Below are 24,527 nucleotides of genomic sequence, written 5' to 3'. Positions count from 1 at the left end.
GTCTTGAAACCTCAGAATGGAAATAGAGAACATAAGAAATGGCTCCTGCCCCTTCCTCCACTTCTGCCCCCGCCCCAACAAGGAGCTTAGTGAAGTCTCGGGGAGGCTTGTCAACAGGTTTGCCTGCAAATTAACTCAGTCCATGATAGACTGGGGCTGGTTCTCTTGGATGCGGCATTGATATAGGGAAATACAGGTGAAGTAGTGGGTAGAGATAACAGGAGGGAAGGAAAATGGAGAGAACCTTTGCCAGAGCTGGCAGGGATGCCCTCGTCCTGGCTGTCTTGTTGGGTAGCAGCTAAGATGCCAGTCCCTTGTGTCCAGAGGCCTGACTTCAGATCATTGGGTGAGTTTCTGAGCTGCTCTCTGTCTTCCTTCCCTCCCCCATAATCCCTGGTTCCTATGGTTTTGTGAAGAGTTAATAGGTTAACTGGTGGGTCTGGCGGTTAGCAAGTATTAGGAATCAGTGCTGTCATTGTCAGACAGTTGAGTCTCCACCGACAATGGAGTACAGGTGGTTGGAATTTTGCCAGCTGTGTTCATGACATTGCTTGGATTCGTCTAGTGGTCACTGCCTGAACTTGTAGAGAAGTGAGGTCGAGTCCCTTACCACCCCCAATCCTCACTAAACCGGGGGCTCTTAGAATATGCATCCTTCGCAAGCAGCATCTTCGCAAGTCCTGCAAGGTTCAAGGACTGTCACCCATTTTTCCTCTGTAACTGAACTACTGTGGTATTCCGGGTTTGTCTGACAATATAATCGATACACATTTCAGGGATTACCTTGGGCCAGGTAACCCTCTCGGTGCTGGAGACACAGTATTGACCAACCTGAAGTCTTCAGGATGTCCCAATGGAGAGTTATAATGAAGTTTTCATCAAATGAGGTGGTAAAGGACCGAGACGTGGAGGGGGTAAAAAGAGAGTGATCTGAGAGTGACAGTGACGGCAGTCAGGAGATGTAGGTGAAACTGAGAGGGAAAGCTTTGGAGGAGGAGGTGATGTTGGAGCCAAGATGGCATTGAAGGCACCAACGCCACCTGTAGAGACTGAACAAATGACAGAGAACTGCAGAAGCAACGGAGAAGCAGGAGGCAGAGGCTGGAGGGAAATGAAGCATTTTAGCCTCATACAATAAAGATTTAGGTCAATAAACTCAGCTTGTGCAATCAGGCCAGTACAGTGTCACCATCTTTTTTTTCCCTTCAACGTATGTGCATTTCTCTCCAACTTCAAGTCCTTGCCACTCCTTTGCACATGTCCTAATCAGACCTGTAACAGCCTGGAAACTTCTGGGTAATTTGGATTTGACTAAAACTTTTGTACCATGACGTTATGTAAAGAGATTCAATTATAGTGCGCAATGTTTTGTGAGTAACTACCGCCCATAAAAAGTTAATTAATCAGGGCTGTGTCAATTTCCTCGTGCCATGTCAATTTGCTGCCAGGTAATTAATCACTAATCACCCACCAAGCAGCAGGCCGGGGGACAATCCACAAGCCATTTATTGTCTTTCCCCAAATAAATGGCACACGCAGCCAGGAAGAAACACATCTTGCCTTTCATAATATTTTTATCGACACTTTTGCAAGTTGTAATAGACTGAAGCAACAAGCAGCTGCAGTTCAATGGAATATGAATATTAAAGAAACAAATGAGCGGAGATTTATAGGACATTGCATTTCTGGTATGTCAGTTTTGAGATTAAACCGAGCAAATGAACAGTGAAAAATTACTCTTCCATGTGGAGAATGGTGATTAGACTTGTACATTAATTAGAAATTTTTGTTTTCCTATTCAATGCATTTCAAATGAGGGTGTCTTATAAGGAACTGTTTGTCCAAAAGTAGATTTATTCACTTCTAAACAGCAGTGTTTAATATCAACACCCATTTTAAAATGAAACGAGAGTCGATCCCAAATGTGTGTTTCAGGGATATATATATATATGAATATGAGAACCAGAGATTCCAATAAATTAAGTGGCTCTTTTGGTCTTTTTGTAAATGACTGAATGGATGGAACCCTCCTTTAAAAAACAAAACAAAACAAAAAAAAAAAACTGAAAGCTTTTCCATTTTGCTTTGACCTGGAACTAAATATGTCCCATCGTATTAAATTTTCCATGTAATGTCATTTAAAGATGGTGACCTAGTTGTGTATAAATTCTGTTATAAACCAATTGGATGTTCCTTTATTTGAGATCCAGTTTAAGCAAACATTTTTGCCACTTGGAAAAAATCATCAGTTTTGGGGGGGGCTCTTCTTGTGCTGTTTATCACATAATGCTCTGCCTCTGAAATTGAGCTCTAGCTGGCTGTTTATTTCGCCTCAGTATGTTAGACCTATTATGCCACTTCTTAATTTATGGTCCAGCGCGTGGAATGGGAGATCCCCCAAGGGGAGTCCTACACAACCGTGAACTTGCTGTTGAAAACACATCTGCACCCCCAGAGTTATGTAAGTGAATATGTCCCACCACAAATTGCCGACAGAACAATTCAAGCTGACATTAGCATGAAGATCTCTTAACATATTCGTAGGGTAGGGGTAAGGTGGCACTTTGGGGCAAAGGAGAAAGGAAAACTGGGACAAAGAGAGAGCCCCTTTTCCATTCTGATGGCACACCTTTTCCAGGGCATCTGGCAACCTCATGCAAATTCAAACCAGCTCACAAGTGCAAAGAATAATTGCCCATTAAAGCGGTTGTATATTTTTATGGCTTCGATGCAGAATCTGCCCCCCTGTCGACTTTTGCATCTGCTACTCTGCCATCTCTCTCAGGGCTCTAAAACTTTAATATGCAGTTTATAACCCTCAAGTATTTTCCACTGCTTTTGTGTTTCTTCTCTTGGGATTTCTGGGCTAGCGAGATGATCTCATTTGTGTTTATTTTCGAAGGTAAGTACCGTGTTCGTAAAAGAGACAGAGGGGGAGAACACACGTTTGTTACTTTAAATACATTGGATGCAGAGCTCATAGAAGGTGGGAGATGGGGGATGTGTCTTTGAGGGAGAGACAGACAGGAAGCAGTTGACGCTTTGGTAAATGGCCTATTTGGCTGGTTGATACCCCCACATCGCTTCCATTTAAAAATGTTGATTTGCCTCGATACTCCAGTCCATCTCAGCACACCTCTTGTTACATCCCTAAAGTTTCCGTTTCATTGAGTTCCAAAGTATAGAACTCCTTACTCCCAAGAACTGAGATGGTTTCTCAGCTACCCTCCCCCAAGTAAGCTCTGGGTATAAATCTAGTGGAAGGTTGGGAGTGGGTGGGCTGAGACTATTGATGTGTCAACAAGATGCTCAATTGGTATTTGGTCCGAAAGCTCTTGCCCTGTTTTCTTTGAGAGAAACTCATTTTTAGCTTATGAGCTAAATCCAATTTTCGTTGCAGTGATACCAGATTTTTCACTTTGATTCATGCTGGATAAGGTTTCAGAGGGAACCTTTCCAGTATAATGAACCTATGTGGTGTGTTTTTGGTTGTTGTTTTTTTTTTTCCCTCCCTTGTCTCCTCTCCTGCCAAGAACTAAGGATTTATTCTGTATCCACAAAGCGACCTGAATATTTTCTAATGTTCCCCATTGATGGTCTGTTTACATGTTTAGTATCTTGAAGTTCAACTAGAAAACAATCAGATTCCAGTGTGGAGGTCAGAAATGCCTCTAATGTTGTCTTCTTTCTGATATTGCTCTTTAAGTTACATTTACAAATATTGGACTGGATGATGGGTTTAGGACTTTTATTAACAGTGAGTCACTTCATTTCAGGAATGGAGAGGACATTGTGAGTTTCCATTTGGCTTTTTGCGTTGGATTTTATTAAACATTTATTGCCCACTTACTGGGTCCTAACTCCTATACTAGGGCATCGATAGATGACATGAGAACTTTCACTCCACAAAAGTATCATGTCCCAAACTATGCACATAATTAAGATGTCTTCTTTCTGTAGGGTTCAAGGATAAAATCACTTTGGTTTTGTTTAATCTGTATCTGAATCATTCATCCCGGGGATGAATGGGGAGAAACACAGAAAGCAGAGGTGTACATCAGAAGAGTTAGGGATTATAGTGTTATTTTCCAGTGTTCCTTGTTGCATACATTTATTGTATCCAGAGACTATGTATGAAGGAAGGAACTTTTGATAGGTATCCCCTGTCTGGGAGAAAAGTTTGAGCCTTGGTTTTCTCCAGAACAAGAAACTCATCTTCAGTTCCTGACTCGATGCAGCAATAAAAGTGAATTGAAATGAATTGGGGGTTTGCGATAGTACCAAGTGCAATATGGTACTATCCAAGTCGCCCCCCTTTTGAATCGTACGTACTCGAAGTCTGCTTGCTATTTCTGGCCCAGGACAGCACCTAAAAGTGTGGATGTAGAAATTATTTTCGTAAAGATCTTGACTGAGATCGCGTTGTGTTGTTTGCATACTGTTTGTCTGTAAAACCTGGGCAGGGCACTTTGTGTAGGGAACAGTGTTATGAAAGGTGGAAGGTGAAGACGAAGGGCTTCTGCTCACCCAGAAAGAAGGAGACTAGCATTGGGTAACCACCAGAAGGTGTCCAGGCATGGTGTTAAGTACCCAGTGCCTGCTCTGTGCCATGGCAATCTTGTAAATCAGTGAGCAGAGCAGATGGATATCAGTACCTTCCTGGAGTTTGCATTTTAGCAAAAGCGAGAAATCTTGTTTCTGTGATCCAAGCTACTTGACTGAGAGTACAGCAGGTCTTTGAATAATGCGGTTTTGTTCAATGTTTTGTTTCATTCTAACTTGGATGAGATGCTACAGGAACTCAACTCTTGTTTATATCAATTAGCTTATGGGAACATTGGTTTGGTTACATGTCATTTTCCTTAAAGTCACAGAACCTATGAATGATGATACATGAAGACTTAATGGTACAGCAGGGGAAGTGCATGGCCGCCTTCTCCGGAAGGAGATTAAAAAATAAATAATGGTATGAAGGGAGGGCGGGAAGGGAAGGAGAGAGGGAGGAGCCAGGATAAGAAGGAAGAAAAGAAGAAAGAAGGGAAAGAGGAAGAAAATGCCCATTAATCATGATGGCTAACTAGAGGCAAAGAGATTCCTTGGCCAGCTCCAGACTGGCAATGAGAAAGCGGTAGCTGAGCCAACCATCCGTCTGAGAGACTCACATACTTTCTCCCTGAAGCCTCTGGTCCAAAGCATGAACTATGGATTTTACCTAAGCATACTTGGCTGCCCGGGGAAGGTGATATTTAAGCCAGGAGTTGACGTGTAGTCGTCCCTGTGTTCCTCTAACAAGCTAAGAACCCCCCTCATCTGCCCTGTGTTGAGGAGTCCCAAAAGCCTTGTATTGAGACCGTATCCTGCATCGGGAGGGACATTTTGTCGCTGTAGCAAAGGGGCTACAAAATGGATTCCTGGCTGTGCACTTTTAGCAGCTTGTGCCCCCCTCACTCTACTGCCAAGCTTCTGTTTCATGTTATCTCTCAACATCTAAGTCCTCCAAGAATTACTGTAAAACCTGCTTGTCGCTGAGAGGGATCGTGTCTCGCTCGGCTCTGCACCGGAGGCGGCAGTAACGAATGGGTCAGCATAATTACCGTGTTTCCTCACGCAGGCAGCCAGCTGCTCTGCCAGATTGTGAATTTCTCATTGTCTTTATTTCAAAATCCAGGGCGTTCCTATGAAAACTTAATATGTGAACTGTGGCAAGATAGATTTGGAGTCAAAGCCATGCTCACTCATTTTCTCCCCAGTCCTGAAGCCAACATCTCATGTCTCATTAATTCTGGGCTTTTATGATATTAGGATTTACTTGCTGTCCCCACTGAGATTGGCACCTCTCTACAGTTTCAAGCCATGGTTATTTGAAGCAGGTGCCAGGAAACGTGGGTGCTAGGGGCTGGCAACCTGAGCGCTAAACACAGCTGCATGATTCGTCTATGACAACAATTTTTTTTAAAAAAGGTTACAAATAACCTGTATGGTCTTCTCAGACACAAACAGAAAGATAAAACCATTCTGGCTTGGTTCTCCAAGCCTAGCATTTTACCCACATCATGAGAGAAAGGTATGGTAGAATCCATGAAACCGGCTGACTGTTCGCTATGCAGAAACCCACAGAGAATTCCAGATGACAGCCAGTCAGTCTTCAGTTCAGTTTCAAGGGTTAGATTCCAATGCATGCTTTTCCATGAGATGGTGTAGAAATGGGAGTGACTTCTGTGGGAAACCCCACTCCCTTCCCCTCCCTGCTACTCACAAACAGCTACTCCAAGGATGGGTGACAATGGGAAGAGATGGGATGGAGTGTGTCTACTCCTGAATGTGATGGTAGGCAGGGGAAAAGCCCGTCTGGGCAGTGTGGATGGAGGGTGAAGACCACTGTAACACAACATGGAATACAGCACCCTGCAATAGGTTAGGTGGTCCCCAAAACAGAGATCCCAGAAGAGCGAAGTTTGGGTGTGTTGAGTTAAAGAAGTGAGAGTTTGCTTCCCTGTAAGGTCTTTCAGAGCCTTTATGTTTATACCTGATACCAGAAGAAACTGTCCTTCCTAGCCTTGCATGCCATTATAAACACTGCATGAAATCCCAGGAGAGATGGGGCACGGAGGGAGGACTATGACGGGGAAGAAAGCTATGCCCCCCTCCCCGGCCACCAGTTTATCTCACCGGTCTCCCTCTCTTTGGAAACCCTCAAAGCTCCTGTTAGGTAAGCAGGATGAGAGAAGAAAACGGGGCCAGGAGAGACACTTCACTGGGTCATGTGTCCATCCTGTGGCCTGACCACAGCCCACACCTTCTTCTACTTGGTCACATATTGAAGTCACCCATCCAGCCATTCTCGTGCCCACGATTAGAACATGGGGAGGCAGGCAGGAGATGCAAAGACGAATGTGACATAGAGGCCTCGAGCTTGCAGACTAATGGGGGAGGTACAACAGAGCAAGTGACTGGCCTTCCTCTTCTCAAAGCCAATGCCTGTGAGAGGGTAGGAGCTCCCCAAAGTCAAGAGTTCCTGGAAAAGTGAAGTTTGGGTGTGCTGGGTTAGCTCTGTTAAAGCACGCCCCTCCCAGTGAGACTTTTTGAGCCTTCAATGTAGGTCTCCTGGGACAGTGGTTTCCCACGTGTGTTTTCCTAGAAAAGCACCCCCTCTGTGCCCTATGGTTTGGGTAACACTACCGCTGATTAGTGCGGTGGGACAAGCATTGCCAGCATGATGAGAACTCTGGGATTCAGAGACTTGGACGCTGCTGGAAGGCAGAAGGGGTTTTCTGAGGCCCTGTGGGTTAAGATTTGCATGCGGTGGGAAGAAGGACATCGCAGGCAGAGAACAGAATTATCAGGGGTTTCGAACAACAAGCTGAATTTCCCTCTTGACTCCTGGTGAAGTTATCCTGCTCAGAGAATTTTCCCTTGGGGAAGAAAGCCCTGCCCACACCCTCTTCTTAAGAGCTGAGTTCCTAGATGTCTCTGCTATTACTGCTGTGTGTGTTTTAACACTGCATAAACGGTTAGGGGGCTGATGAGATGGTGGTAATGATTTGTGTCTTGGAGCATGAGGGCTAGGTACACTTAAGATGCATCCATGTGTCTGTAGGAACACTGCATTTCAATTAAAAAATTTTAACAAGCAGTATACGTATGAAAAGGAAAATGTGGGAAGTAACTAAAAATGGGATGGGGAAAAACTATGAGTAAACAACTAACATGCAGTTTAGCCCCAGAGAAAAGCATGAACTCATTGAAATATGTGCCTATGTGTATATGCAATTATATACACACATAAACATGCATATATATATACACATTCACATATGCATACATATGTATATTGTGTGTACATACATACAGATAGACATGCATGTACATACATATACACACGTACATTGTGTGCTCAGATGCATAAATATATATTGTACACTAGACAGGGGAGTGTATATGTATGTGGATGGGGTGGGTGGGATGATGGGCAGACAGACATATTGAGAATACATTGCCCACACATATTACTATCCACCTTTTAAAAAAAAATGTGCAGTGAGCTTTAATCCTGTTTTTAACAATTTTTTGTCAGTATTTGTCATTTACCACATTCTCGCGGGCACAGGGACCACCATCTTCACAAGCCCATCCCGCTGGAATCAGACCTTGGCCCCCGCCCAGATGCCACCTGTGACTCCTGGAAGTTTGGGGGGGTTTGGGGGGGACGCTGTCCAGTCTTGGCCTGCAGGGAGAAGAGTCTGCATGGGGGTGTCCCTCCATGGCAGGCATGAATCTGAAAACCTTTGCCTTGCTCTCTCTCGCCCCACAGTGCCCGGCTTCCCGTATCCAGCCGCCACCGCTGCAGCCGCCTACCGAGGGGCGCACCTGCGAGGCCGCGGCCGCACCGTGTACAACACCTTCCGGGCCGCGGCGCCCCCACCCCCGATCCCGGCCTATGGCGGGTAAGTGGGGCAGCCTCCTGGGCGGGCCTCCCTGCACCAGCCCCCTCCTGTTTGTGAGTGCATGCTGGACTTGACTCCCCACCAGAAAGCCCCAGCATGCAGCCCGGCGCGCCTGCAGTGGAGCACCTTGCAAAGAGTATTGAAAAATGAGTGTAATTTGTCCTGTCATGGTTGGTGCCTTTAAGTATTCTACATGTCACATGTTGTTATGTAAATGCTCTTTGAGACTGAATGCTGGAGAACAGAGAAATGGTTACAGCCAAAGCTGTAGTTCTGATGATTGCAAACGTCTGGTAATTAAGGAGGTTGGATCACATGTGCCCCTTGAGCCTGTCCATGACTGGACATGAGGTTTCCAAACATAACAAAATCAGTGGGGTGGTCTTGCTCCCCTCCCCAAAGACACCTTGTGCTTCAAGGTTTAAGAACCTTTGGCTGGGAAGAGAAAATTAGGCGTGGAGTCAAATGCAAAACATTCAAGAGTTCAAGGAAATCAGAATGAGGCCTCGTTTTAGCTGGATTTTCCAAAATGGCATCACTTTCCTTTCCCCTCTGGAAGGAAATGCAAATTAATGTGTTCCCCGTGGCCAGTTGAGTATTTCTGTGCATGGACTTTGGTATTGCCAAGTGACTATCAGGGAATAGTGGTGAATGCTACAAAAAACAACAAGGCACTGGTGTGATGGGCTGCAACCCTGAGCTACCTTTTCTGCCTTCCTGCAAAGGGATCCGCCTAGAACATTATGGCACATTGGGAGTCAGGGAGAGAGGTCTGTCTCTAAGGCGGTGGTCCTCAAGGGACATTTGGAATGTCCACAGACATTTTTGGGGTCACAACAGGAGCAGGGAGGTGTGATGTCATCTAGTGGGTAGACGCCGGGAATGCTGCTAAACATCCTGCAGTGCATACGAAAGCCCCTGTTCTCCCAACACAAAGAGTATCAAGCCCCAAACGTCAGTCGCGCTGCTGTAAGGAAAGCTCAGCTCTGCCCATGACAGCCTGGCAGAAGGCTTTCCTTGCTAGGACCGGTTGTCTTCTCTGTAGAAAGAATATGGCTGTAATTCAGGACTGTGTGGAAAGGGTTAAACGCATTTTTTTTAGCTCCGTTGTTTATGAATCTTTAAGAAAACTCAAATTAGCCTAGATCATCTCTCTATTATACTGATGACAAAGGGAAACACTCTTTCATTATTTATTCATATCTCACCCATTCCAAAGGAGAGCTTCTGAAGCATTTCAAAAACAAATGCAATGAGACTGAGTTAAGACTATAAAGAAATGAAATATCAGGAAGGGAAAAATGAAGGCAGAGAAATAAGATAAAGTCCACTGTTTCTGGTGTTGTCATGAGAGTTGGGTCAGTCCCAAGCTTCTTAGTGGACAAAATGCCAGGGGGGAAAAGAATTGTACTGGAAAAGATGGTGGGTAATAACAAACCATGGATGAATTGGCCCTAAATTTTCCCTACCCTCCAAAATCATGTGTCTGCACGTCCTAAGCCTCATGTATCTGACCATGTGCTACAAAAAAAAATCATTGATAGTATAATCATTATCTTCAGCCCTACAGTATTGAGCCCATTTTATAGATCCAGAAAGGTAGAAATAAAGATTTATTACTCCCAAGGTCACATAATGAGTTAAAAAAAAACTAAAAAAAAAACAAAGCCAAGGTACCCACTAGGTTCATGTAATTACTAAAGCAAGATTCATGAGCCATAAATGCAAAAGTGCATGTTTACACCACATTAGTTTGTCTGAAAATCATTATTATATCTTAGTAGCTGGTCATTGTAGCTTTCCAATCTATGTACCCTTAGTATTTCACTACTATATTGAACAGAAAAAAATAAAGTAAAATCATATGGCTTGTCTTCACATGACCAATTTATTTAAAAGTCTCAGAATAACACACCTGCTGTAAAATTGAAATTTGCAAACTTATCATGAACTGGCTCTTTGCTGGAAATAACCGCACATCACTAATTAATGCCACATTTGCCAGGGAGAAACGCAGGCATTTCCAAATGGTGAAGCAATGTGTTTGCGACTGCCTCAGGCGTGATTTCATATTAATCGTCCAGTGAGAGTCCTATCATTTTGGTTATAATAGTAGATTGTGGCTCTTTCCTTACAATGTTGACCGGAATTCTGAACCCACATTGAGCAGTAAGATAAAATTCTTAGAATGAGAGGAGTAGAGAGAGTAGAAGGGCTAGGGGCATATGTGTCCCTGTCTGCAAGTGCTGCAAGAGCCAAGTACTGGTCGAAAGGAGGAAATTCAGCTAGTTGCCTGGGTGTTTTGATGGATTACAAATTGGCTGGAGTGCATTGGCACCAAATGAACAAACGTGAACCCAGCATCTTAAATGAAGGTTTCCCTTCTCCTCTGGCTTGTTTGGTTTAGGCTGCAGGGGACTGCAGGGGACAGACAGCGCATCTTGGAAAGGAAAGCAGAGATTGGCTGGAGGAGAAAGGGCCCTGATCTTGCATTGAGTGGAAGCAAGTAACAGAGGTTGGAAACCCACTCCTGTTTCCAGAAAGTGACATTATCAGGATTCAGGTGGCCCAGGAGATAGTGTGTATTTCCTAAAACTGTTTGTCTCCAAAGTCCTTTGGGGGAAGAGTTGTAGATTTGATTAATGTCTTTACTTCAGTCTAGTTTGGCGGAGCACCCCTTTTCTCAGCTCCATGAAGTGTCTGCACTGAGGACTCTGAGGCCAATGGTACCTCTGGAGGGATTTCTTCTAGTTATGAACAGAGGGTACTATATAAGCTAACAATTTCAATACATGTGAGAAGTGATAGGCTAAAGTGTTGTGTGACTACCAAGGAAGGACCCTTTGCCCAGAGAAGACTTCCAGGAAGAAAAGAAATACATGACACATTTATATCCAATTATTTATTAAATTGCCATATTAAGATCTCATTCTGCGATTCTCCCTCACACCCACTGATCCCATCTTTTCTGTGATGTCACCTAGCAAACTGCATTCGTTCAGAAAGAGTTTATTTTTCCCGTTGTCAGCAGCAGAAGATGCGTCTAACTGCCAACCTAAACCTCTGCTCTTCATAGAGTATCCAATAAGAATATACTTTGTTATTAAAATTCCAACCCAAAATCTGTCATTCATCCTACATCCATGCATGGCTGCTGTATTTTCCTTTTTTTTCTGTGAGAGTGGGGAAAAAAAAAAGCCCCACAGACGTCCACGGCTGCTTTGATGGAGCCGTGGGTGACCCTTGGAGATAGCAAACACTAAGATAGCCATCCAGGAGGATTCCCCAAGGATGTCCTACATCTTCCATTTCCTTTCATCGACTGGGTTTTCTCCTCCACTTCCTGGTATCTTCTGAAGTCCCTCCCAGCAAGTAAAGAACACACGTTACGGAGAGGCCCTAGTTCTCTTTTTCATATAGCTAAAAAGACCCTTCTTGTCAGGGTGGGGGGTGCGAGGGCTCTGCTTGGACAACGGAGGGACCACAGAAGTGAGTGCAAACCCCTACGAGTGAGTCAGACCACCCTCTACTGGTTGCCAACAATAACTGAGAATGGGTGATGAGTTAGAAAGTGAGAATCCTACAGAGTCTATAGGATTGTTACAGTCCTATAAAGACATTGACATTGGGGCAGATGCTAATGGCCCCCTGCTGTCCTATGTCAGCCTACGCTGGGTAGCTGACTTCACCTCTGTAGGCACAGTTGCATTAACAAGAAGTGAAGACTCTGCCTGCCTCTGTTGGGTTGACAGAGGATAAAACAGGGAGATCCATGAAAGGTTACAACTTAGTTCCATCACATGATGCCTGTTTAGTGAACTGGAGCTACTGTTGTTGAGTTTGATGCAGTTATCGACCCTACGTCTCTCCCTGAATGCATCGCTTATCCCTTTGCTGGGGGGCCGCCTGCAGTTCACAGAGCTCCCCATTCCCCACAGCCACAGATACGGCTTTGGGTAGAGCACACCAATAGTTTGTGGGATACATGGTTCATAAACTATTAACTAGTGAACAGTCTCAAAGAGGGCTGAATGGACCAGGTTTTCCATATCTCTCCTTGCATTGGATCCTTGAGTCAGTGTTGACAGAGAAGCCACGTTATCCAGTCTGACCTCTTATGACTCATAGTGGGGAGAAACTTCCCATGGGGTAGTTGCCATCCATTGGACCTTGCAGACTGATAATTAGTGAATGAAGATGGCGGCGCACCAGACTCAATACAACATCTGATGTTAGAAGATAGCAGCTAACCTCCAGTCCCCTCCCAGACAAACCTCATGAGATTGGTCTCAGCAAGTACTTATTCTTAAATGAGTTAATTAATTGTAAAACAGCTACTTATCAAGTGCCTACTGTGCACCATGCATATTGTCTAGGGCTCCGGTAGGGTGCTGTAATGGAACTGCATCGATTTTTTTTTTTTTTTTTAGATAAAATTTATTTTATTTTTAAAAGATTTTTATTAAAATATATCTGACATGCAATATTATATTAGTTTCAGGGGTACACCGTAGTTATTCAACATTTAGATACCAAAGGACGTGATCACCATGATAAGTCCATCTGAAACCATGTGATGTTATCACAATATTACTGACTATATTCCCTATGCTGTACATTACATCAGGTATATAGCATAGTGGTTAGACATTTATATAATTTAAGAAGTGACCCCCCCCCCCAAACTAGTCTAGGACCCTCCTGGCACTATACATATTTATTACCATATTATTGATTATATTCTCTATGCTTTATATCCCATTGACTATTTTGTAACTTCCAATTTGTGTTTCTTACTCCCTCACCTTTTTCACCCAGACCCCAACACCCTCCCATCTATCACCCCAATAAATCTATTACCCATCTGACACCATGCATAGTTATTATATTTCAATATTATTGACTATATTCCTTATGCTATACCCTACATCCCCATGACTACTGTGTAACAGCCAATTTATACTTCTTAATCCCGTCCCCTTTTTCACCTACCCCCAAACCCCCTCCCATCTGGCAACCATGAAAAAGTTCTCTGTATCTATGAGCTTCTTTCTGTTTTTTGATTGTTTATTTTGTTCTTTCGAATCCCCTTATAAGTATAATCACATGACATTTGTCTTTCTCTGTCTGACTTACTACACTCAGCACAATACCCTCTAGGTCCATCCATGTTGTTGCAGATGGCAAGATTTCATTCTTTTTTATGGCTGAATAATATTCCATTGTGTATATGTACCACCTCTTCTTTACCCATTCATCCATTCAGGGACACCCAGGCTGCCTTCATATCTTGGCCATTGTAAATAATGCCGCATTGAATATATGGATGAGCATGTCCCCTCAAAGTAGCATTTGAGTTTCTTCAGATAAATACCCAGAAATGGGACTACTAGGTCTTTCTTTGTCTCCTGTTATAGCCTTTGTTTTAAAGTCTATTTTGTCTGGTATAAGTATTGCTATCCCAGGTTTTTTGTTGTTGTTTCCACTTTCATGAAATAACTTTTTCCAACCCTTTACTTTAGTCTGTGTGTGTCATTTGATCTGAAGTGAGTCTCTTGTAGGCAGCATGTGTATGGGTCTTGTTTTCTTATCTATTCAGCCACCCTATGTCTTTTGATTAGAGCATTAAATCCATTTACATTTAAAGTAATTGTTGATAGACATGTGGTCATTGCCATTTTATTTTTCATCTTTTATATCTTTTTTATTTTATCTTAAAGAAGTCCCTCTAAGATTCCTTGTAATACTGGTTTGGTGGTGATGAGCTCCTTTAGCTTTTTCTTGTCTGGGAAACTCTTTACCTGTCCTTTGATTCTAAATGATAACTTTGCTGAGTAGAGCAATCTTGGTTGTATGTCCTCGATTATCATCACTTGGAATATTTCCTGCCAGTCCCTTCTGGCCTGCAAAGTTTCTGTTGAGAAATCAGCTGACGGTCTTATGGGAGCTCCCTTGTAGGTGGCTAACTGCTTTTATCTCTTGCTGCTTTTAAGAGTCTTTCTTTGTCTTTAAACTTTTGCATTTTAATTATAATGTATCTTGGTGTAGGCCTCTGTGGCTTCATCTTGATTGGGACTCTGCACTTCTTGGGCTTGAATAGCCATTATCTTCACCAGTTTAGGGACGTTTTCCATCATTATTTGTTCAAATAGGTTTTCTCTCTCTTCTCCTTCTGATGCGAGAGTTGGTACACTTGATATTGTCCCAATGCCCCTTAAAGTGTCCTCATTTTTCAGATTTTTCTTTTTCTGTTCTGTTTCGGTGTTTTTTGCTACCTTATTTTCTAAATCACTGATTCTATCCTCTGCTTCATCAAATCTACTGTTGATTCCCTCTAATGTATTCTTCATCTCAGTTATTGTATTCTTCATTTCTGACTGATTCTTTTTTATGTTTTCTATCTCCATTTTTATGTTTCTTATCTCTTCGTTGAAGTTCTCCCTGAGATCACTGAGCATCCTTATAACCAGTGTTTTGAACTCTGCGTCTGGTAGATTGCTTGTCTCCATTTTGTTTAGTTCTTTTTCTGGAACTTTGTTCTGTTCTTTTATTTAGGATATGTTTCTTTGTCTCCCCATTTTGGCTGGCTCCCTGTATTTACTTTTATATATTGGATAGGGCTTCTATGTCTCCTGGTCTTAGTAGCATGGCCTTATGTAGTAGGTTCCTGTGGGGCCCAGTGTCACGGTCTCCTTGGTCACCAGAGCCGAGTGCTGCAGGCGTGTCCCTTGTGTGGGATGTGTGTGGCCTCCTGTTATATTTAAGCCTTGGTTGCTGTTTGCACATCAAGGGGAGGGATTGACCCTTGGGCTGATTCATTGTGAGGACTGCCCATGATTACAGTGGAGGAGTTGTGTTGCAGGGCTGACCCTATGGGGCAGCATTTGCTTTAGCAGGGCTCTGGTGCCTGCCCAGTTTGCCCTTTGGGTGTGTTGTCCTTGGAGGTGGCCGGATCATGCTCCAGCTCGTTTCAAAGTGGGCCACTGGCATGTCAGCCCCAGGGCCACCTGGGAGGGGACCTGCTGCAGGCCAAGTTCAGCTGCAGCCTGTGCCCTGCTCAGGGACACCTGGTATGAACCACAAAGCAATGCTTGGAGGTGCCTTGAGAGGCCAAACCATGAACCAAAGCTGGCCGCCACTAGTGCTGGACCTAAGGCTGCTCAGCCAGAGGTACGGCACACACTCAGGCCAAATGCTGCTTGTCTGGGTTCTACAAACCTTTGAGAGACTTTAGGAAAGTCTGCAGCATGAGCCAAGGCAGGCAGTTTGTATGAAAAAGCCACTGGGAGCGGCTTGGGTGTGCCTGAAAGTTGGGTGGGGCATGGTCTCAGAATCACCAGGGTGGGGCCAGGTTGATGGAGACTCAAATATGGCGGCTGCTTGCATCTGCTAAACAAAGAAATAATGGTTTCCACCAGCTCCTCTGACCAGGAGAAAGCTGTCCCTCCAGCCCTTATCCAGAAGCCAGACAACTGAGTTCCTTCCTGCATGTCCCTGTTGCCTTTCAAGCTGCTATCCCGGTGCTGGAGCTCAGAGCAAGTTAGTCTGTCAGCAAGTAGGTCCATGTGCAGGCCCCTTAAGAGCAGTGCCTGGGATTCCAGAGGCCCTCTGTTTCACTCAGCCATGATGTCTGCTGATTTTCACAGCCAGAAGTGATGGGGACTTCTCTCCCTGGCACTGGAACCCTGGGTTGGGGAGCCTGGTTTGGTGCTGGGACCCCTCGCTCCTCCTGGGGGGCCTCTCTGCAGCTGAGATATCCCTCCCAGTGTTGAATGGTCATACATAGATGTGTGACCAGCCCATTCTGCATCTCTGCCCCTCCTCCCAGTCTTGAGGTGGCTTCTTCTGTACACCTATCGTTGTAGGACTTTGGTTCAGCAAGATTTCAAGTGATTCTCAGTAATGGTTCTTCTGGACTTTAGTTGTAATTTTGACATAGTCATGAGTGAAGGTGAGCACATCTGCTATCTTGACTGGAATTGAGATTTATTTATTTATTATTATTATTATTATTATTATAATCTAAGCATCCAGCATCTGCTATACGGTTTTGGTCTTGGTTCTCTGGATATCTTTGAGGAATATATCTGCACTTCCTGGTGTAATTAATGACACATCTATGTACAATTTCTTAGAGTGAGCTTGAGAAGTATTTTGAGGAGACTCTGTGCTACTTTGGATATAGGAAAGGTACGGTAGTATTTCAAGAGAAAACTTCTTAAAGTTGGCTGGTGCAAGAATGAAACCCATACTTAGATCTTTTGGGTATGCTCTGGGGTGCTAAAAAAAAAAATGCTTTTAGGTCCTGAAAGCACCTCTGATGACCAGCCTCTAGAACTGTGTGTATGTACCTTTCCGTCTGTAAATCAGCTGTGCTTTTTGGTTTTATTTCTGAATGTCTAATCCTCAGAGTGTACTGTCCGATGCGTAGGCACTTTCCCATGTGATATGAACTCTAGGAACTGAAGTCCTTATCGTCCATTCTCAGAATACTTTCCAGAATTCTCTCTATATTTTTGTTTGTTTATCTTTTTTTTTTTTTTAATTTTTTATTGGGGAATGTTGGGGAACAGTGTGTTTCTCCAGGACTCATCAGCTCCAAGTCGTTGTCCTTCAGTCTAGTTGTGGAGGGTGCAGCTCACTGGCCCATGTGGGAATCGAACCAGCAACCCTGTTGTTCAGAGCTCGCGCTCTAACTAGCTGAGCCATCCGGCCACCCTGATTTTTGTTTGTTTTTTTATATGAATTCTTATTTAGTCTCAGCCAATTTTAAAATGTAACCTCTTACAATTTTTTTAAATGCCTCTTCACTGAGTGCATTTATAGACAAACCCCATAAGTCAGTGGTTCTTAAAGTTTTGGGGGGGAGTGGGATGTCATACTGTGTTTCCCCCAAAATAAGACCTACCCCAAAAATAAGCCCTAGTTAAGATTGTTAGCCAGACAGACCCATTTAGTACATTATGACGATGTTCCAGAAGAAGATGACATGACTGTATTTGAATAAATGTAGATGGTTGTACATGAAAAAATAAGACATCCCCTGAAAATACGTCCTAATGCATCTTTTGAGGAAAAATTAATATAAGACCCAGTCTTATTTTGGGAGAAGCACAGGAGATGCCTTTGTTAATCTAATTAAAAATATTTTCTCCATAGGAAAATGTTGGTGTACACACACACACACACACACATCAGGGATTTCCTGGACCCACCTGATATCTATACAAAAACAGTTGGATTTGAACGCTTTAAAAGTTTTAATTTATTTTTACTTGGAAGGGGCAGCAAGGTAAAACAGTTTTAAATAACCTTTCCTTCAGAAATATATTGGTGGCTGAGATATAGTATGTTACATAACCAGATTGTATACACTGGGCATCCGATTCTTTCTTTCCTTTTTTTTTTTTTTTTTTTAAGTAAACCAATTTGCTATAGTGCAGTCATTCCCTGCTTGCATTCATCCAAATATTTAACTACTGTTATTACCTTCCTAGGAAAATGAGGTGTGCATTTGCATTATGTTCTTGCAAAAGCGTATTGCAGCCCCAAAGTGATTGACAAGCAATGCAATTACCTTTGCATGGCTAGACAGACCGTCTTTGCATTAAAATCTGCTGCATGGTGATACCTCCCTTCTCTTATGACTGGGCTGTGGTTCATTTACCTATAGATGCAGACCAGACATCATCCCCTGTCCTCCTTTCCCTGCAAATCTGATATTTTAAATGCACATGTTTTGTGGGGATTTAGAAAAAAAGTGTTTGGATATATTCGTGGAAACCAGCATGAGACTTTGGAAGGGCTTCCTGGTAAGGAGCTCCCATTTAGCACAGGACCTAAAAGCTGACCTTCAGGGTTGTATCAAATGTAAACACTTCGAAGGTGGTGATGCATAGAGCGATGCCTCTGTTATCCTTTGGGTGACCAGCCGCACCACCTGTTACTTGTGAAAAATGCAAATTCTTAGACCCCCATTCAGATATGTGGATTCCGAACCTCTGGGCTGGGCGTGGGGCCCAGCCATCTGTGTTGTCGCAAGCCCTCCAGGTGGCTTGGGTGCATGCTGAAGTTTGACCCCTGCAGCCTGCCGTAGCCATTAAAAGTTGGGGCTGTGAAGCCAGGACTACCTGGGCTAGAATCCCAGCTTCACCATTACCTGGCTCTCTCCAGTTCCCATATACCTAAAGAGGTGACAATAATATTATCCATCTCAAAGAGGTCGTATGAGGATTGAGTGGAGTGATGGGCGGAGAAGGCTTAGTTTGGGGACTGAGAGGAAGTCATCACTCTATCCGTCTGAAGGAGTCGTTTTGCACTTATGCTGTGATTTGTAGCTTAGGGAACACACACTCACACACACACACACACACACACACACACACACATACACACGTCATTTTGGTGAAGCTGACAGTCCCCAAAGTGGCTTCATTTCACGCTCCCTTCGAGGACAGCCATGTCGGTTCTTGGTTTTTGTAGAGTCACCCTGAAGGTACATGACTCAGGCTCTCATTCGTTTCTGTCCAAAACGTGCAAACGTGCAGGTGTTGTACTCAGGGCAAGCAAGCCGTTCCCACGCAGCGCGGTTTGTAATAGCAGCTAGAGCTCTTGATTTCCTTTCTCAGTGAAGCCATCACATTCTGCTGGGTCTCTGAAAATCCCAAAGCTAGAAAGGACGCCCCTGTTGCAGGCCCTTAAAAGAGACCGGTTCCCTGTGGGTTTTGCATAGGCCCCTCCCACTGCCTGGCTGGGGCCACCTGCTCTCTACCTAGCGAAGCCTGTAGATTTCTGTGGCATTTGCACAGATCCCCTCAGTCCCTGCTGCCAGCCCCCTCCTTCCAGTTCACGTACACAGTACCACCAGTCCTCTCCTCTCCAGGGCCCATCATGGTGCCATTTTACATTTAGGCACATGGTTTGGTGACCATGTGCGCCACTGCCGGTAAGCTCCCTACGGGTGGGGGACAACCTCACTCTCTCTGCCCTCTGTGCCTTGGCAGGGTGAGCATTTCGGCCAGCAGAGACATAGTTTGTTTGCGCTTGTCAAAATGAGGATGTTAGATCACATGTTTCTCTTTGGTTCTCTGTCTCATACATGTGGCATGTCAGTGTCCCAAAGTCGTTTTCCACGGTCCACCCTGGAGGGCAAAGCGTGGCAAGTAGGGTGCCCTGCTGAATAAACACGGGGCCTGTTCTTATGTCACTTGGGGAGTTGTTGGCACAACGCTTGACGTAGAGGCACACAGCTGGCCACAGAGCACAGGACGTGTCCTGGGGACAGAAGGGGCCACTTTCCCAGCCAGAGCTCAGCAGATCGTTTGGTCGGTCACCCAGTGACTCCCGGTCCACAGCATGTGTCCATTGGAACAGCCCACAAGGTCCAGCCTCAGATCTTCTCTCCATTACAGGCGTTCCTTGTTTTGTGCATTTTATTGCACTTTACAGATGTTGGATGTTTTCACAAGTCGAAGGCAAGACCTCCCTTGCCCCCCAACAAAAAGATTATGAGTTGCGTTATTGCAATGCTTGTTTTATTGCGGAGATCTGGAATTGAACCCACAATACCGCCGAGCTCTGCCTGTACTTGCAGAAGAGCAGATCTGGACTGGGTCCCTCTCTACAAATATTTAGAAAAGACATTGTTTCCCATATCTGAATATATATTAATATTTGGTTAGAACGTTAATTTTTTCACACCTGGGTCACATTCCGTCTAGGCTCTTGCACTGGTCTCATAAGTCATGGTCCAGTTTTTAAATCTTAGTTGCTTCCCCACCTCCACTGACAACAGCCATTGATGCTGAATAACCAAATCAGAAACAAGCAAAACTGCAGCATCCCTCCTCCTAATCTTGGGATAGATGAGGAAATTACAACGTGTCACTTTCTTCTTCTTGTTTTTTTAGTTCAAGTTTATTGGGGTGACAATTGTTAGTCAAGTTACATAGATTTCAGGTTTACAATTCTGTATTACATCATCTATAAATCCCATTGTGTGTTCATCACCCAGAGTCAGTTCTCCTTCCATCACCATATATGTGATCCCCTTTACCCTCATCTCCCACCCCCCACCCCCCTTACCCTCTGGTAACCACTAAACTATTGTCTGTGTCTATGAGTTTTTGTTTCTCATTTGTTTGTCTTGTTCTTTTGTTGTTTTCAGTTTTATATCCCCCATATCAGTGAAATCATATGGTTCTCGACTTTTTCTGTCTGACTTATTTCGCTTAGCATTATAATCTCAAGATCCATCCATGTTGTCGCAAATGATCCTATTTCATCTTTTCTTATGGCCGAGTAGTATCCCATTGTGTATATATACTGCAACGTCTTTATCCATTCATATATCAAAGGACACTTTGGTTGTTCCCATGTCTTGGCCACTGTGAATAAAGCTGCAATGAAACTTGGAGCACATATGTCTTTATGGATAAATGTTTTCAGATTTTTTAGGAAGATACCCAGAAGAGGGATTGCTGGGTCATATGGTAATTCTATTTTTAATTTTTTGAGGAACCTCCACACTGCCTTCCATAGCGGCTGCACCAGTCTGCATTCCCACCAACAGTGTATGAGGGTTCCTTTTTCTCCACAGCCTCTCCAACACTTGTTACTATTTGTCTTGTTGATGATAGCCATTCTGACTGGGGTGAGGTGATATCTCATTGTGGTTTTTATTTGCATTTCTCTGATGATTAGTGATGTTGAGCATTTTTTCATATGTCTATTTGCCATTTGTATGTCCTCTTTGGAGAACTGTCTCTTCAGATCCTCTGCCCATTTTTTAATTGGATTTTTTGTTGTTGTTGAGTTGTATGAGTTCCTTATATATTTTGGATATTAGCCCCTTTTCGGAGGAACTGTTTGCAAAAATCTTCTCCCATTTGGCTGGTTGCCTCTTTATTCTGTCAATGGTTTCTTTTGCTGTGCAGAAGATTTTCAGTTTGATATAGTTCCATTCATTTATTTTAGCTTTTATTTCCCTTGCCTTTGGAGTCAAATTCGTAAAATGCTCTTTGAACCCACGGTCCATACACTTAGTACCTATGTTTAGTCTTATGTTTAGGTCTTTGATCCATTTTGAATTAACTTTGGTACATGGTGACAGATAGCAGTCCAGTTTCATTCTTTTGCACGTGGCTATCCAATTCTCCCAGCACCATTTATTGAAGAGGCTGTCTTTTCTCCATGGTATGTTTTTGGCTTCTTTGTCAAAAATTATCTGTCCATATTTATATGGTTTTATTTCTGGGTTCTCAATTCTGTTCCATTGGTCTATGTGTCTGTTTTTCGGCCAATACCATGCTGTTTTGATTATTGTAGCCCTGTAGTACAAGCTAAAGTCAGGGAGTGTGATACCTCCAGTATTGTTCTTTTTTCTTAGGATTGCTTTGGCTATTCAGGGTCTTTTGTGGTTCCATACAAATCTGATGATTTTTTTGTTCTATTTCTTTAAAAAATGCCATTGGGATTTTGATGGGGATTGCATTAAATCTGTATATTGCTTTGGGTAATATGGCCATTTTCACTATGTTGATTCTTCCAATCCATGAACATGGAATGTTTTTCCATTCCTTTGTGTCTTCTTCAATTTCCTTTAAAAATGTCTTTTAGTTTTCAGTATATAGGTCTTTCACCTCATTGATTAAATTTATTCCTATGTATTTTATTTTTTTTATTGCAATTGCAAAAGGACTTGTTGCTTCTGTCACCTTCTAATGCCAAACCTCCCCTTTAAAATATGAGCAATATTCACTCAATAGATATTTATTCTACATCTTCTGGGGGAAAGTGATATGTTAGACATAAGCAGGATAGAATGTTGAGTACGTTTATTGGGTACAACTGCCAAGGCAAAATGAGTCCCATACACAAATACCTTTACTAGTTGGTGAATAGTTAATATTTGACCAAGTGAGTATCAAAGAGACGTGATGTTGGTGTTTACAGGAGGGAAAAACAACTTCACTTCGGCTGTTCATTGGCTGACGCTCCGAGCGTTGGTACATTCAGTTAGACCCATGACGTCAAGCCTGTCGTGTATACTTTGCAGCCATGATCACACTGAGTCCTCCCTTGAAGTGGGCCCTGCGCTCTTTCCTCATTTTACAAATGAGTAAATGCAGCTCAGAGAAGCTGAAGTCATCAGTCCAGGGGGGCACAGAGCTGCTGATTGATGAGGCTTGACCCAGACGCCTGTGAGGTTCCCACCCAGCTTGGCTCTTGAATGGGGTGGGGGGGTCTGTGTTTGGGTGAAGCTATAGGAAGAAAGGGCACACAGGATTGCATGTGCAAAAGGCACGATGGTGTGAAAGAATAAGACACAAGCTGTGGGATATGGCTACACGATGAACTCCGTGGGTCTGGGCCCAAACTAAATACTGTTTGGTCTCCCCCATGGTATTGGATCTGTTCCAAATCCTGTTGGCAGAGGCTGGCCCCACCTTCTGACCCCCAACAGACATTGTCGTTGAATGTTGGAAATGCTGAAAGAGCATTCAAAGCATAGTTCAGGATGCCGCACAGCTCAGTATCTGGGATGAGGGTGATACGCTGCTGGACAAGTGCTCTCGTGAACTGTAGCCCTTTGGATCGATTCCTATCAGCCTCCTTAGCGTGTGAAATCCTGCCCCCTTCTTCAGGATGATGGTACTTGAGTTTTCGCCAGTCAACTCTGAAAAGCTCTGAGAAGCACCCTGCATTGTTCTCCAGCAAACCAGTGTCACTGCCATGCGGGCACGCGCGTGTCTGTGCACGTGTGTGTGTGTGTGTGTGTGTGTGTGTGTGTGTGTGTGTTGTGAAGTGCTTTCCCTGGGCTCAGTATGCTTGGCTTACATGTGGGTCCACGCTGCTACTGAAACCTGCTGGAATACCTTGGTAATCACGGTGGTGCTTCTGGTAGAACCACGTCTCCATGCAGTGGTGGGGTTCATTGATCCTTTGCCAGAATCGTACATCATCTGTAAACTCCATGGGGAGACACTAGGAAAGGTCGTTCATTACAGCGACCCTCCTTTGGAAAACATGTATGTAGAAACACATTTTTAGGTTCAAGAGCTCCTGTGACCCCCACAAAAGGTGTGAGGTGTGCCGGCTACACTGACCCTCGTTAAGCCCATTTTAAAGCTGAGGGATTTTAAGTCAGTTTCCCATGATTACACAACTGTGAGCTTCTTTTCTGGGCTGTTTCACTCAAGGTCTACCAAGAAACTTCTGGAGAATTCCAGAATCTTTTTCTGCCCCCTCCTGTGAAATCCTTTCTCTCTGAGATGACTATATAGAAAGTGATGAGGGAGCCTCTGGGAGGCCAGGCTACTTCCGTCATAATGTGGGGCTTTGCTTAGTGTGGATATACTTTTTGTGAATATACCCACATGTACACATGAGCACACGTACATATACAGATGTGCAAACGCACACACGCTGCGTACTGCGTACATATACAGATGTACTACTACACACGCTGTATATTACATTCATGCACACATACACTTATGCACAGTGAGCACACACATGCTATGTGACACACACACACGCATGTATGCATTCACACACATACATGCACACAAAACACATATTTTTGCCCCCATGCACACACATACAAAACGCGTCTATTTTTGTACACACGTGCACCATTAGAGATATTGTCTTGCATTTACCATGTGTGAAAGAATACAAAAGAACGTTTCTGAAATCGCTTCCCGTGTTATCCAGCTTCCCGATTCAGCTATAACCTATGTCGAAGATGGGACAGTCTGTGCCCCCTACCCTTGTCAGTCATATATTTTCAGCAGATGATTTTTCACCTCGGGGCAGGGAGGGCTATGTAGTTTGAATGCAAACTCTGACTCTCATATCTGTCTAGGCCACTTAAAATAAGCCTCAACTCTCTCTGCACTTCTGCACGCCGTGCTGAGAGGGTGGGAAGTCTGGTACCCAGTCCATCACCACGTCCTGACACTGGGCCAGCACCGACCCAGCCTAATTTTCTCAGCCTGATCGCCTGCTGTTGTCTCCAACCTCCTTAACCCATGTGGACCTTCTCCCGGTTCCTGTGTTTTGGACCAGACTAACTACGTC

General features: G+C 43.9%; 1 protein-coding gene across 48 annotated transcripts in view; it reads left to right on the top strand.

Annotated features, from left to right (window-relative positions):
• RBFOX1 (RNA binding fox-1 homolog 1) overlaps nt 1–24,527 on the top strand; it is a 2,003,336-nt gene that overhangs the window by 1,930,771 nt on the left and 48,038 nt on the right. For all 48 annotated transcript variants that reach the window (XR_016022576.1, XR_016022577.1, XM_074323048.2 and 45 more), the window contains one exon: nt 8,312–8,444. Coding sequence is in view for 46 of the 48 variants with exons in the window: in XM_074323048.2 (XP_074179149.2) it covers nt 8,312–8,444 (133 nt within the window). In the remaining 2 variants the exon portion in view is untranslated. The remainder of the gene's footprint in view (nt 1–8,311; nt 8,445–24,527) is intronic.

The sequence above is a fragment of the Rhinolophus sinicus genome, chromosome 10 (genome assembly GCF_057876585.1).
Source record: "Rhinolophus sinicus isolate RSI-liver-muscle chromosome 10, RSI-T2T, whole genome shotgun sequence".
Lineage (NCBI taxonomy): Eukaryota > Metazoa > Chordata > Mammalia > Chiroptera > Rhinolophidae > Rhinolophus > Rhinolophus sinicus.
This window is presented reverse-complemented; position numbering and strand designations above follow the sequence as displayed.